This window comes from Sander lucioperca, chromosome 13, assembly GCF_008315115.2.
Source record: "Sander lucioperca isolate FBNREF2018 chromosome 13, SLUC_FBN_1.2, whole genome shotgun sequence".
NCBI lineage: Eukaryota > Metazoa > Chordata > Actinopteri > Perciformes > Percidae > Sander > Sander lucioperca.
In genome coordinates, this window is record NC_050185.1 from 24,417,060 (window position 1) to 24,432,815 (window position 15,756).

General features: G+C 40.4%; 1 protein-coding gene across 1 annotated transcript in view; it reads right to left on the minus strand.

Annotated features, from left to right (window-relative positions):
• Window positions 1-7,212: 7,212 nt before the first annotated feature.
• The window catches only part of LOC116054973, a 137,402-nt gene continuing 128,858 nt past the window's right edge, over window positions 7,213-15,756 (minus strand). Inside the window, exons 18-24 of the mRNA XM_035990799.1 lie at window positions 12,481-12,545; window positions 11,490-11,704; window positions 11,129-11,388; window positions 10,431-10,559; window positions 10,121-10,244; window positions 9,933-9,962; window positions 7,213-8,177 (exon numbers count right to left, since the gene is read on the minus strand). Of these exons, the coding sequence (XP_035846692.1) occupies window positions 7,753-8,177; window positions 9,933-9,962; window positions 10,121-10,244; window positions 10,431-10,559; window positions 11,129-11,388; window positions 11,490-11,704; window positions 12,481-12,545 (1,248 nt within the window). The 3' untranslated portion in view covers window positions 7,213-7,752. The remainder of the gene's footprint in view (window positions 8,178-9,932; window positions 9,963-10,120; window positions 10,245-10,430; window positions 10,560-11,128; window positions 11,389-11,489; window positions 11,705-12,480; window positions 12,546-15,756) is intronic.

Here is a 15,756-nt window from a genome sequence, read left to right on the forward strand (position 1 = left end):
ACCTTAAGAATATATCAAGGGTTAAAGGACTTATGTCTCAGCAGGACTTGGACAAACTTGTCCATGCTTTTATCTTCAGTAGACTTGACTACTGTAACGGAGTCTTTACAGGTCTCCCTAAAAAATCACTCAGACAGCTGCAGCTGATTCAGAACGCTACTGCTCCAGTCCTCACTAAGACCAAGAAAGTGGATCACATCACTCCAGTACTGAAGTCTCTACACTGGCTTCCTGTCTCTCAAACAATTGTTTTCAAAATACTTCTGTTGGTTTATAAAGCACTGAAGGGTTTATTCCTGATCTGCTGCAGAAAACTGCAGGTCCACTGCAAAATTGCTTATTTCTTACACTGCACTGTAACTTTTATTCTTATATTTCATATCTGTCTGATTCTATTTCAGCTGTTTATATATATATATATATATATATATATTTATTTATTTATTTATTTTAAATTGCCTTGATGCTCAAATGTGCTTTATAAATAAAGCTCCCCCACCTATTGTCATCTGTTGTCAGCCTGTTTTATGAAGTGAACTGGGTCTCAGAAAGTGATTCAAAGGGAGAAGAAAACATGTTGTTCTTTGTTTTAGCCACTAGATGGAGGTACAACATCACTGATGGACAGACAAGTTGATGTGAAAATCAGAATCAACAATTAAGAAACATATGTCTGAGTGAAGATTATACTCCTGGGGTCTCATTTATAAAATTTTATGTTTAAGTGCGTAGGATCCTTACTAAAAGTGTAGGTACGGCCAAAAGCCAAAAATGGCGTACGCCAAAAATAAATCAGATTTATAAAACCGTGTGTACGCATATCTGTAAGCAATGTTCCCTTTATGAATCAGAGATTACCAACAAGTGTGCGTACTTCAATCAGCCTCTTATCCCGCCCTGTACACGCCCATTTTTAACCATAAATAGTCAGTGTAAAGCACCTCATGAATGCTGATCAGTATGTTAATGACCCTGGCAGTTGTTCTTTACACTGAATCATGACGACTGGCGGGGAAAAAAGCAAAAAACTTCTCAGACGCTTGAGAACTGCTGCAAATTGAATAATAATTTTGGCCTGTTCTCGCACAGTGTAGGGAAACCTGATCTATAACTACATGTATTAATAATACCGTCCAAAGCGGCACTCAGGGACAGCTTTGATATACCAGACGTATATAATGAGATTTAACAGAACTATATATTATATCCAAACAAGCCTTAGTGATAAAGTTGAAGATTATAATATTTATATAAAACACTTGGCTGTCTGCCATTTCCCTCAGGAACAGCCGGTTGCCCCCAGAGTGCCGAGGACCTGGTTGGGGTTAGGTATTTGACCTCGAGTGGTTAAGGTTAGGATAGCCGATTGGTCAGGGGATAGTACCTGTACAAATGGGGTTACGTTACCTTGCCTAAGCATGGACGCCTGGCCAATAAATGTATTGAAGGGCAGGTCTTGGCGTGGCCATAGTGGGATTCATAATATCGCTACCACTACCCAATTCAGTACATAGATCCAAGAGCACAGCTTTAGGTGTGTGTCATGGTCATGGTCCCTGAAGTCTTTTTCTCTCCTGATTCTTCCATTAGCGTAGTCCTCCTGGAGGGCCAGCAGTGCCATCATGCAGCATTATGCACGGGTTCATCGCAGTATTTATATGTTTACAACAATTTGTGATTATTAACACCTTGCCAAAATCACAGCATAAACTAATGGTATCCCCAACCCGAGATACAATTTGAAGATTAAAGTCTAATAAGCAAACACTTTTCTTCATGCAGGTGTTGTCAAGAACAGTATTAAAGTTTGGATCGATAACGAGGACATTAAGGGTAACAATTGCGTGAGAGCTTAACAGCTGTATTTTCAGACTTTGACATTTGATGATATATGCACAGTTTTAAAAACATATATTTAGTTATTTACATTGTGTTCTGCTTGCTCTTGGGGGAATTACTGGGTCTTTGTAAATTATAGAGTGTGGTCTAAACCTACTCTATCTGTAAAGTGTCTTGAGGTAACTCTTGCTATGATTTGATACTATAAAAACAATTGAATTGAATTGAATCTAATGGTACACATAGGCCTACATCATTTTTTTGACTTCCTGCTACTTTTTAATTCTACTTGAATATATTTTGGGGGGATCTATTGTAATTTTAGTACACTACACTATACTCCACTAAATGTATTGTTCAAGCTACACATTACAAGCTACAACAATATGCTTCTTAGATGTTAATGAATCAGTAATAAAAGGGACTACTCTGCATAACAAGTAAATTTTCCTGTTGATACATTTTGTTGCTTATACTTCCATACTTTTACTTTAATGATGTCAAATTATAAATGGACTATTAGTTGTAGTATTTTTACTGAAGTTATGAATACCTCTTCCACCACAGACTGAGGCTGAACTGCTGACTGTGTCCATGTTGGACAGCTGCTTTACCTCGCTGACTACTCAGTGTTGTCCTCTATGTTGATTTTGTAGTGGCGGTCCGCCATGGCAAAATTTCTGCCGCCACGGTATCAGAAATAGGGCAGACACACAATGTAGTCGCGGTTGCCTTTTAAATTAACCTGCCGACATAATACACCCCCCGCTGGCTGCCGCTCACATTGCAATTTAACAACAAGTAGAACTATTCAGAGGTTATTGGGCCCGTCCAGTTTAACAACAAGTAGAACTATTCAGAGGTTATTGGGCCCGTCCAGTTTAACAACTAGTAGAACTATTCAGAGGTTACTGGACCCGTCCAGTTTAACAAGTAGAACTATTCAGAGGTTACTGGACCCGTCCAGTTTAACAAGTAGAACTATTCAGAGGTTATTGGACCCGTCCAGTTTAACAAGTAGAACTATTCAGAGGTTATTGGACCCGTCCAGTTTAACAAGTAGAACTATTCAGAGGTTATTGGGCCCATCCAGTTTAACAAGTAGAACTATTCAGAGGTTACTGGGCCCGTCCAGTTTAACAACAAGTAGAACTATTCAGAGGGTATTGGGCCCGTCCAGTTTAACAACAAGTAGAACTATTCAGAGGTCATTGGGCCCGTCCAGTTTAACAAGTAGAACTATTCAGAGGTTATTGGGCCCGTCCAGTTTAACAAGTAGAACTATTCAGAGGTTATTGGGCCCGTCCAGTTTAACAAGTAGAACTATTCAGAGGTTATTGGGCCCGTCCAGTTTAACAAGTAGAACTATTCAGAGGTTATTGGGCCCGTCCAGTTTAACAAGTAGAACTATTCAGAGGTTATTGGGCCCGTCCAGTTTAACAAGTAGAACTATTCGGAGGTTATTGGACCCGTCCAGTTTAACAAGTATTCAGAGGTTATTGGGCCCGTCCAGTTTAACTCCACATACTGTTGATGGAGTTTATTGTCAAAACGTTCGCTTTCTTCTGAGTTGACTATTAAATGAACAACTCCACCAAAAACGTCACCGCGGTGGGTCCGTTCTAATTGGACAACGTTCAACTCGTCAGTTCTGTCAGCTCATCGTCTTGATATCAGACATCTGGAAACATTAAAACGGTAAATGAGTCAGGTTGTTGTTCGGACAGACCTGACCCCACTGCTAAAAACAATCCTAAAGGAAAAACTGTACCTGTTTTTCTGGATGTATTTGTACTGTGCAGCAGAAGAGAATATCAAAGGTTGGAAGGTAATGGTTCATTGTTTGTGTAGTTGTGTCTGGAGGGGGCATGTTCAAGGTCTTTATGGACCGTTTTTATTTGTCAAACAAAGCTGTCATTGTGTCATTGACAACATTGTCATCATTGTGGGCCATTAAATGTTTGTGGCAGGTGTAATGTAATGAAGCTGCGACGTTTTAGTCGAGTCGTTAATCCTCAGAAAATTTGTTCTGCAAGTATTTGATCAAATAATTGTTTTAGTAAATTTATTTTAGGAAAAGTACAAAAAAAACATTCCTGGTACCAGCTTCTGAAAGGCCTTAAAGACAAACACCAGAATAAACTGGAAATATGTTGGGTTTAAAGTCCTATCACAGATATCATTTCATGACAGGAAACAACTGCAACATGTTGGTTTCCTGTGAACACTTTACTCTTCTCATTATATTTTGACGATCAAATTATCGTTTTAGTATTTTTGTTCTTAGCAAAAAAACACCAAAACATTACTGGTTCCGGGCGCCCGGTTAGCTCAGTTGGTAGAATGGGTGCCCATATATAGAGGTTTACTCCTCGACGCAGCGGCCGCAGGTTCGACTCTGACTTGCGGCCCTTTGCTGCATGTCATGCTCCCCTCTCTTTCCACTTTCATGTCTTCAGCTGACCTGTCGAATAAAGGCCGAAAATTCCCAAAAAATATTCAAAAAAAAACAAAAACATTCCTGGTTCCAGCTTGACGCCTGAAAGATGTGAAGCTTTGGGAAATTAGAACGGGCATTTTGAACTATTTACTGACATTTTATAGACAAAATTACCACGACGTATTATAAAAAAAATAATAATAAAAAATATGGTATATAGGGGTAATATTCTGAGATTAAAGTGCTAAATGAACATGGAAAAAAATAAAACCTTTAATATTCGCTACGATTATAAAGTCACAAATTTAATAACAGTTTTCTTCTGAATTGGTACAATCCACACAAAGTCTCTTCAAAGCCCAGTTGCTTCTGATAATCACATAATAATAACTTTATGTATATAGCACCTTTAAAAACTGAGTTTACAAAGTACTTTGACAGACAAAACAAGACTAAAGTAGGATATCCAGAGGTCATTGAACCAACAGAGAGACAAACATTAGAGAGACAAAAGTGGGTAAATAAAAACAAGACAAAAAACAAAAAAACATGTATTAACAATTAAAATATGCAAATAAAAAAAGCATAAAAGTAGTAAAATCAAAAGTTGAGAAGAGTTCACTGATTCTGTGAACCTCATCTCTTCATGGTGATTCTGGGCTGTAGTCACTTAACCCTTACATACACTAGGTATGTAGATATTTTAAAAGACATGTTGAGATGAAGATAACGATGAATAATGAGAGGATTCTTCTGTGTGTGCCCTCTCACAGTTGTTTGTTTGCTTTCCTCACTACCGTTTCTGTTCTTGTGCACTTCTTCACTTAAGCTGAACAACAAATCAGATCGATTCCTCTGACCGACAGCTTCTACGCTGAAAAAGGCAGACAAGGGCCGACGTCAGAAATGTTCACAAGTCATTTTTTTGGAAGTCCAAGTCGAGTCTCAAGTCTTTGAGCCCGAGTCTAAGTCAAGTCTCAAGTCTCTGGCCATCTGATCTGTCCCTAACACTGTATTGTTAAATCTTATGAATTCAAAGCATGTCCTGTAGCTACCATCCATACAGTCCAGTATCATAGCATGTCCTGTAGCTACCAGTATAGAGCTGTCAATCTTCCTCTATAATACCATTCGAATTCCATTTGATATTTTTTTTAATATTCAAATAATATTCGAATATGTAATGCTCAATTGCAGCCTGTAAAATAATATGTACTAGCTACACTACTCAGGCTTATGCATTGTCGATGGCATTACAAGCATGTGGTTGTTGTTACACGTTCCGTCCACTAGAGGGGCTTCTAACATTAGCCTGACCTTGAGGGGACCTGCACGCAACTTTGTTTACATTCATTTTCCACCACGAGCACACAGCGACAAACACAAATCAACAGAGAACTCTGGAATGAAACAGTATCAACCAGTGTATTGAAGCAGCTCTGTTGTAAAGGCTAATGGTGCTCGGTTAGCACAATGACATCATGTTAGAAAGCACAGCCGAAACGATTTGTCATAAACTAGCTAGGTAAGTAACAAATGATGCTAACAGCATTAATAACTAAGCCAAACGGGGCTGTCACTACTATTTTAGTGATTTATAAGCAACCTGTGTCTTGCAGATTGTCACGTTACTCGCTACGTAATGTTAGCTCTGCAATGTTGTACTAACGTTACTCGGTATGTAACGTTAGCTCCGTAATGTTGTACTAACGTTACTCGGTATGTAACGTTAGCTCCGTAATGTTGTACTAACGTTACTCGGTATGTAACGTTAGCTCTGTAATGTTGTACTAACGTTACTCGGTACGTAACGTTAGCTCCGTAATGTTAGCTCCGTAATGTTGTATTAACGTTACTCGGTACGTAACGCTAGCTCCGTAATGTTGTACTAACGTTATCTTAGACCTCACAATGCCTTGTGTTTCTCACTCCCGCTAAGTTATTGTTCATAAGACGTGACATGAGTGACACATGCGGGTAGGCCAAGGCGAGAAGAGGGAGATTACCTAATGTTAGCCAACATATTTATAAAAAAAGTCACATTCGAATAGTAATTTCAGCATTCGAATAGTATTGATTTTTTTTACTATTCGAATTATATTCGAATTTCGGCATTCGTTCCAACAGCCCTAATACAGTACAGTATCAAAATCAGTTGTAGGAGAACTTTATGGGGTCTACTGCAATGCAATCTGAAAAAATACAAATTAAGAACTCTGTTTCAATTTCATAACTGTATTTTTCAACATTTTGGTATCTGCACCAAAGAACACATGTTTGTCTGTGTTACTAACCTCATCATGCATTACATTTTTCAGTGTTCAAAGTTTGAGGGAAACTCAATCTATCTAATACAATCTGTACCTACACCAACCATGGTGCAAACATGTGAGAACTGATACTTTCCGGATTGCTATTTAACAACCTGGTGAAATATTAACCTAAGTCTGTCACATCATATGGATCCAATTATAAAGATACAATCTGCCTGTTCCCAGCATTAGCACAACACTTTGCGGTGGTTAGCTTGTTACCTGTGACGATATATGCTAAATTTAACGTCTCTTTCACATTAGTGTGTGAGTGACTGACCTATCTGGGTGCGTTTTGAGACGCCTGATGAAGTTCGACATTGTTGATCCGGCATCATTTATCTTGGTGCCACACACCTTGCATTTAGCTGTTCTCTTACTGCCACTGTTTACCAAGTTATTGAAAGCAGAACGACAAAAGGCACAGCTCCGGGAAGACTTGGTGTCACCATCGTCAATGTCTTTTTTGATATGTGAGTGCGCGCATATGGGCATAGCGCATGCGTTACGTTGCACATTATGGCAGAGGGCAGGGGACATGCAGCTCGTCATACGTTTCCCCAACATATATGCTCCAATGAAAGAAGATAGAAATACATGAATAAATTTAGATTTAAAAAGCAATAATTGCATTAAAAGAGGTTGTTGACGAGTTTTGAAGCTCGAGTCTGAGTCAAGTCTGAGGTCTTTTTGGTCGAGTCTCAAGTCAAGACTGAAGTCAGCTGTTTGTGCGACTTAAGTGCGACTCGAGTCCGAGTCTCAGACTCGAGTCCCCATCTCTGGCCGACGTGTAGCGTTGGTGCGAGAACACCGCAAAAACTAGGGCAACAGACGTCTCCCTGTCGGCCCACCTTGGACCGAAGGCCGACAATCTCCTTGGTGTGTAGGTGCACTGCTGATACTTTATCTGCATGAAGCAGTTGGCTGCCCACCAAGAGCCAGTTTCTGTCTGAGGTTCTTCCTGTTAAAAGGAAGTCTTTCCTCACCGCTGTAGCACCAAACGCATTTGCTCATGGAAGAATTGTTGGGTAAATTATTGAGTGTGGTCTCTAGACCTACTCCATCTGTAAAGTGTCCCAACAAGGCCTAAGATTTACATTGCCAATGACTACTCCTGTTATTGTTGTGCACATGACTAATAAATAACTTTGAACCTTCACTTCAGCTTAACTTCAGCACTTTTGAAAGGCATGGATCCAACTTACGGAGATCAGCAATCAGAAGTGCGCTGGGTTTAGTTCCCTTTCTTCGCACCGTGTCGATCACTTCTCGTGCTTTGTCTGCTTTGGCCTTTGTTCTGATGGACTGCATCTCACCATCATTTATAATACGATGCTCAAGGAGTTTATCCAGAAGTTGGTTGAGAACATCATCAGACACTCTTTCTACAAACTCTGTCCGAACTGAGAACAGCGTTTTCTCTGCTGGGACGCTGTCCTCTGATGGGTCCCTGTCCTCTGCTGGGATGCGTTCCTCTGCTGGGACGCTGTCCTCTGTTGAGTAGCTTTCCTCTGCTGGGACGCTGTCCTCTGTTGGGATGCTGTCCTCTGTTGGGACATTCCTCTGTTGAATTGCCCCACTTGGACCTGGAAGATAACCAGGAAAAAAGACTTTTGTCAGTTTTTAAAAAATAAACAGCAACCAAAAGAGAGACATTCATATATATATATATATATCTGATGGTGCCCCCTAGTTTTGTATGAGTCTGTTAATATATCATTAGCTCTCTGTTTATGTAGATATGGACATTTTTTTGATACAGCCAATCAGTTCTTCAGAAAGGAGTAATGTCAGGGTTGTATCTCAGGCAGAACAGTTACACAACACAGGAGTCAGACTCTGAACAACAACCCACATTGTAACACCTAGCTGTCAGAGTTAAAACAGTCACAACTAGTAAGCAAGTTCAAGGCTTTTGTGTTCACTCCACCAAGATAGAGACAGATTGCATTTAAGTCCCGCCCCCACCGATGGATCTCTATTGCGTGAAGGTGCCTGTAATTCCGTCTGCTAGCAAACAACAGATAAATGCCTAAAAGCTGCTGTGTGGTGATATTCACCAACAATGTTAAGTCAAAGAACCCTTATCTTAACTTTTTATAAGCTGCCGAGCCAAAAAACTGAGCTACAGATGGAAACAGACGTGAGGAATCAGCCGGAAGAGAATGGGAAGACACTTAGCTAACGTTATGCCCAAAGTTACATGTGCAGCAATCATTTTGTTACCAAATCAAATGTCTCTCTTTGTGTTGGCGTTCTAAGCTCCGGTGGTCATCTTATAATTTCCCAAGACAATTTGTTATACGGATTCAGAGAATGTCGGACCCAAATGCAGAGACAGCAGGCAAAAGTGAGCTTGAGGATTTAATACCATAAAATCCATACAAACAAAAGGAGTCCTGGATACAGCAGGCAAAGTAATCCAAAACATAGTGGAAGTCAAAAACAGGAATCACAGGAAACAGGACCACCGAGACAAAAAGGGTAGACTAACACACACACAATCCAAAACAGAAACAATGATCTGACAACAGACTTTGGCCCAATCCCAAAGTCCGGACTCACAGACTCACGGACTTTGGTGCGCGTTCTCGCGAAATTTGTAAGGGCTTAGGGTTGTCCCAATGTCGAATTTCAAAGGGCGTGAGGGTTTGAGTACACACTTACCGAGCCCTTTCCGTGAGTCTGCATCGATGCAGACTTCACCAAAGGGAATTACCCACAATTCAAAGCGTTGTGACGTTTACTGCATAGACCAAAGGGAAATCCGGAAATTACAAAGATGAACAACAGCACGACACACAACCACGGAACACAGACCAACCTGTTGTCCAGCTTGTAAAACAAGAGTTTGAAAAAATTTGGAATCAGGCAGCCGTCTCCTGTGCCTTGGCCGTGTGAAAAGCAACAAACTTAAAATGAAAATTCCGGCAAGTGTCAGCGACATCTTTGTTATTAAACATCGCCAAGGTAACATGTGATCTCGTGAAATGCTGTCCCAATCCCATTTATCAATCTCACTCACTTAGCACCTGAGATCAATTAAGTCTGTGAGTCTTTAGTCCTTAGTCCTCAGGGCTCACTTTGGGATTGGGCCAATGACAACACAGAGACTAAATATTTGAGGTAATGAGGGTGAAACAAGGAACAGGTGACACGAGGGCTCAGGAACAGGTGAAACACATCAGGGTGCGGCAGACAATCACAAAGGCGGAAAAAAACCCAAGGCAGGAAGTAAAACAAGACATGACATGGGAGAAAAACAGACTACAAAATAAAACAGGAAACTGAAACAAAACATACACAACCATGACACAATTTCTCTTTTACTCTTTTCTTACCTGGTGTAGGATCAGTGCTCAGGTAGTTTTCTGTAATAAAATACACATCACATTAGTTATTGGATATTTAGCTTAATTTAAAAAAATAATCTTCGCTGAATTCACAACACACGTAGCATTAGCTTTGCCAACTGTGCATATTTAGCTAAACAGAACAAAAGCAGCAAACTTATGTATAAACCACTAACCTTTATAAATGGTACAGGTCCAGATGGTGTTTTTCTCACTTTCAAGCCTGAGGGGGACGTCACTGTCTGCATTTCTGATGAACACTTCAAATAAATTATTGCTATCATCTCTGAGCTCTCGCATCTGTGAAAATAATTATAAATGGGGTTTAAGGCTTTTTTTGCAGTCATTATTTTCAATTGAGAGGATTTTCCAATGATACTTGACAGTTTTTAAAATAACAAAATGAAAAGATAGTGATAGTATAGTTAGTATACGTAGCTAATGTACTTTGAATACAGTCCTGATATTAAAAGCAATGAAACATACAGGGGGTTGAATCATTGCATTCGTCTTGTCTGTTGTCAGCGAGTAATGATCTCCCAGTTGCATGGGCCTATCTGGGCCTGGTTTTATGATTCTCACTGATCCACAAGAGTTTTCCATTTTTTCCACTTCCTGTGAGAAAGAAAATGCATTCTTAGGCCAGCTGCACACTGGCTGCGTGGCGTGAGCGTGGAATTTCTGTTGCGTGGAGGCTGCGTGGCGTTTTCTATGTCTTTGCACACCAGAAACGTGTCTGATGCGGCGCTGCTGCTGCTAGCCTTGTCTGTACACATGTATGTTCCCCATTGTTTTTGCCTGGAAACGCTTCCAACACGCTTGCGTGTCGTGTGAAAAATAGGCGTCGGTCCTATTTATAGCATGCACGTGTTTTCGGCGTGGCTCGAGCCGCGCCTGAGACGTGCATGTCACGTAGGCCGCGCCTGAGACGTGCATGTCACGTAGGCAGTGTGCAAGCTCTAACCTGTTACCATGGGAGCCCAAATAAAAACGGACATGCCACGCAGCTGACACGCTCACGCCACGCAGCCAGTGTGCAGGAGCCCTTAAACTCAAAATGGTATTGGTGCTTATTCCAGGTAATGGAAAATACAATATTATATATAATAATATAATATAATATATATAGAATATAACATTCTGTAATTGTTTGAATTTATTAATGAGAAAAATAACATAAAAACCTGTTTCTGGAATTCATCAGGTGGCACCAGGTAAACATGCAGTGTAAGGGCAGCTGGGTGTTTCTTCATGTATATCAACACGTTATAGAACACTTTCACTGGGAGGCCAATTATCCTCCAGAACGTAACACTTATTAGTGAGAAAGTTGGCTGGAGTAGCTTGACGTGGGACTCTGTCACTTCAGACACTTCCCTCCACACATCTCCAAAGGCATCAATATGTAGAACTGCAAAATTGTCTGACATTTTGGAGTTGTGATCTGCAAAAAAGTGCACCAATTGAGTGATTAGAAAAGGGATGGATCAATATTTCTTATGCATGTTTACTAAACATTTCAAAAGTCTTTGCATGACATCTTACCTACACAGATCCAGTGTGGCAGATGCACCTCCTCCATCTTCCCAGCTGTGACTGTGATGTTCAGTAGGGGTCCTGCTGGCATGTAAGCTGCGCCTGAAAGCCTCACCCTGTGCTCGTCCCATGAGCAGAACTGGTATTTGAAGCTGAGCTTTTCTTCACAAACCCAGCGCAGGGCAGACACGCTGCATTCAAAGCGACCTGCGTCACACTGGAAGCTAAGGAATGAAATGGAAGACAAATTTTAGTTTGGATTAACTACATGCTGAAATACTGACTTGCTATGATGCAAACTAAAATTAAGTCACTGCAGCTTTTCTACAAAAGTGTGATGCACTTTGAAACAATTTCACGGTATTATGGAACAGTAAGCCTGGGGAAAAAAACTATAGTTATTTTTAGATACACACAGGTAATATCCAATTAGTTTTGGTCAGTACAAATTATTTAAATGTTACAGCACATATATTTTAATGGTTTTAGCGCAATTTCATTTTTGTCTCAAATCGTAGGCGTCTCTCCTTGATCCGCTAGCTGCCTGCCCCCTGAATACACCGTGAAAAAGCCTGGTCTCGGGAGACAACACAGGGGTCGTTAACGTCAAACAAACACTAGAGGCACAGGCTGTGCACCAAAATACAACAAACCACTCCAACCAATCACCGACAAGATGGTTGGGGGAGGGGTTAGGGTTAGTGTCAGTTAGTCATGCCAGTTACGGAAACATGGGGGGAGGGGCGAGCTTGCTCTGTTTTGTTTGAAATTTACTTGGAACGTCAATAGAAGTGACGCCATGCAGGAACTCATAGTGCACATTTAATAGCCTCAAAGTAAAGCTGCCCAGAAATTGGCTTTGACAGAAATAGTAATGTCCCTCAGATTTTAACGCAACACGTTATAAGTGAGCTCCTTGAGGCTGAGCTTTGGTTTAAGTCCACCAAAGAGATTGATGACATTACAAACGATTGAAAATCGATGAAATTAGTATTTTTACCTATATGTTTGAACCTCATCAACTGTGTTGACTACCGGTTTAAGTAGAGTCCACTCAATGCAGTCCTGTTTCAGAAGACAGTATGTTTTTTGACAATCAGTGGAGTTTTTTTTAAAGACATTGAAAATGTCTGAACGTATGTTAATAAAAAACACATTTATATTAAAATATATAAACAAAAAACTTACCACAGCACTGACGAAAGGTTCAAGCATCAACTTTCCAGAAGGCCCTTTGACAGTGATAAATGTAGTAAGTTAAACTACTGTGTAAAACATATCGTGTAGGCGGGATTCTTAGTTGATCGCCGCAGGGCGCCCGCATGAAACTGCCATGACATCATCTTTAACAAGACAGTCGCTGGATCATTTCATCAGCAACCAAACAGAGGAACTTCTGCACTTTGTCTATTGTACAGCGTAGTTTTGTGTGTTGCCATTTGAAGAAAAAAAAATCTGGGTCGATTGAATGAAAAAATTGCGGTAGCTTGGCTATTTAAAAATGGCTTGTTTGTGCAGGATGTGCCGTGTCACGCTGGTGACGATTCTCTCTGACCAATCAGTGGTTTGTGGGGCTGGACTTGAATATTTGTTCAATGGATAGGTATTCAATTTTTAATCTTGGAATTTGAATATTCTGTTTTTGGAAAAAAGTTGCATTGCATACAGGCTGAATGCAGGCTGAAATTCACTTGGGTTTTGTCGGGATTAAGCTGCTGGCTATATGTCCGGGGAGCGTGCCTATGTTCCCAAAGCCCTATGTTCCCATATTTCTAAGATTTTTTTTCCAAAATTAAGCCCTATGTTCCTACATTTCCTTTATCATGAATTTGTATCAGATTTTATCCCCCTAACCCTAACCCCTAACCCTAAAAAATGTTGTGGGAGGATAGGGCTTAAATAGAAGGGAAATGTAGGAACACAAGACCTAATTTTGAAAATGTCCTAGAAATGTGGGAACATAGGGCTGTGGGACCATTTGGCTGTGGGAACATAGGGCTGACCCCTATGTCCGCTAGCCGCTGGCTAATTAATGCAGCACTATGTCGTCCAAGAACTGAGAAATGCTGAGTTACAAGCGAGCAGTCTGATGTTTGTAGAGGTTTATAAGGTTATATTGTAGCAACCTGGTGTCGTTGTCAGGCGATTTGATAAAAGGTACAAATAGTATGGCCGTGCATAATGCCAATGCTCTAGTGAAGAACTGGCTGGCTGAGCATTCATTTACAAACACTGCGTCATATCCGATAGTCGCTTCGTCTCTTTTCTTTCTCTCTTTCTCTGTAAAATGAAGTTGCCTTCAAGTGCGGTCGGAAATGTTGTGTGTTGACCTACCGGCTGCAGGTCTTTGCTTTTTGGTCACTGATCCTCGGCCAGATGCAAGTTTGCTCATTGTTTCTGAAAAAGGAAAAAAAATAATATTTATTTTTAACTTAAAAGAGCTGGAGAGGAAGAAACCCATCAAGTTGGCTGGTGTGTGTGGCTGTGGCAATCAATTATGTATTTGTTTTTCATATTTGCTTGATCACTTTGTAAAGGGTTTTACTCAAAAATTCCTAATTTCATTGCTTGTGAATTAATGTTAAATAACCAAGCATTGGGGAAATAACAGATATCAATTCACACCATTAATGTTATCAACTCTTCAAACCTTTCTTTTCCTGGCGCTGTTTATTCAGTTCGTCCACAAAGGGGCGCAGCAGCTTCTGGATTGCAGTGTCATTTATTGGTATCTTCTTCATTATTCTATCTATTTCAGAGATGGACTCTATCCCGTAGTTTTGGACAATTAAAACAGAGACAGATCTTCTGGCCTTGTCAGTTTTTACTTTTAGAGGGATTTTGTTCAGATTGAGCAGCATCTCAGCAAATTGTTGTTCGGTCAGCTTCTCCAGGATGGAGCCCAGGGCTCTTTTCCACTTTGCCTCTAAAATCTTTAATGAAATCTGCAACACAAAGAGAAGAATGAACAAAAAAAGTTCTGAAAAAACATGGCTACAAACCAAGCAAAGAGAAAACCCTCAAACGTCCCACTGACGGCTCTACCAGATAAAATATATAATTTATTTATTTCCGCCTCAATGAGAACTTCTGTATCACAGCAACTTGAGAGGAAAGTAAAACAAATTTTAAACAGATGTAAGCATCAGTAGAACAGAGACGTCCCTGCAGCTACCTTCTTTATTAAGGTTTCTAAACGTTTGGCTCGTTCGAGGGACCAATCTCGCTCCCCTGTCTTTGGTTCGAGCTTCACAGGTCCAACAGGATCCATCTGAACAAACCACAAGATTAAAACACCATTAGAAAGAATTCATCTTGTTCATTTTCACTCAAATATTGGAAACACCTAGGCCTGTTTTACATAATTGTCAATTTGTTTTACGTAATCGGAGTTCCTTTGTCTAACCGCAATTAAAAGGGGTATGCCTGTTGATGGTAATTGTTGATTTTGTTTAGATATGCCAAATTGTAATTATACAAGTAATTATTGGGCAGACTGTCGAGCTTAAGCCATGCTAGCGGTGGTGTGCGCGGCATAAAATGACGTCCGACGGCTGTCGATCCCAGCGTGAAGGCTCCGCAAGTTGTCGCAGCGCTTGGTCAGAATTTTTGTAACTCGGCGTGCACTGTGGCCCTATTATACTACTTTTCAGCGTCATATTTGTACTTTTGGGGTCTACTAGAATAGGTATACATGCTTTACAAAACCATGAGTCCAAACGGCAAAACATTATCATCACCAGAGAGATAAGAGTCTGCCGAACGCATTGATGTGGTTTTTTTGTTTGTGTTGTCAAATATATGCGACACAGGACAGGTTTTAAAAAGGGAACCGTCTGCCTCCTTCCAGATATTTTGTTTCATAGTTTCGGCAGTTGGCATGAACAGAGACAAAAGAGTCCGGTGAATTCCATGGTTACATGTCTGCAACCGGCACAGATTTCCCTATATTTTGACCTACAATGATGTATGAAGAGTAAAAATTATAGGGGAGAGAGCAATTTGTTTAGAAAAATTTCAGAGAATCATACTGCAGCTCCCCACTCCATCCTCCCCTCTGGCTTTTAACATTCCGTCCCATACACAAACATTGTAGAATCTGAAACGGTCTGAAAACTGGATGATACATAAACTGTGATTTTATAAAAAACATGCTTGATATCAGAATGCCTATTTAGCCCAATAAAGGCCAAAGTCTTGTCGTCCATTAAAACTTTTAATTATTTTTCTACGCAAAAGTATGGCGAATCGGTATGGCCCCAAAGAGAGGTTGTTT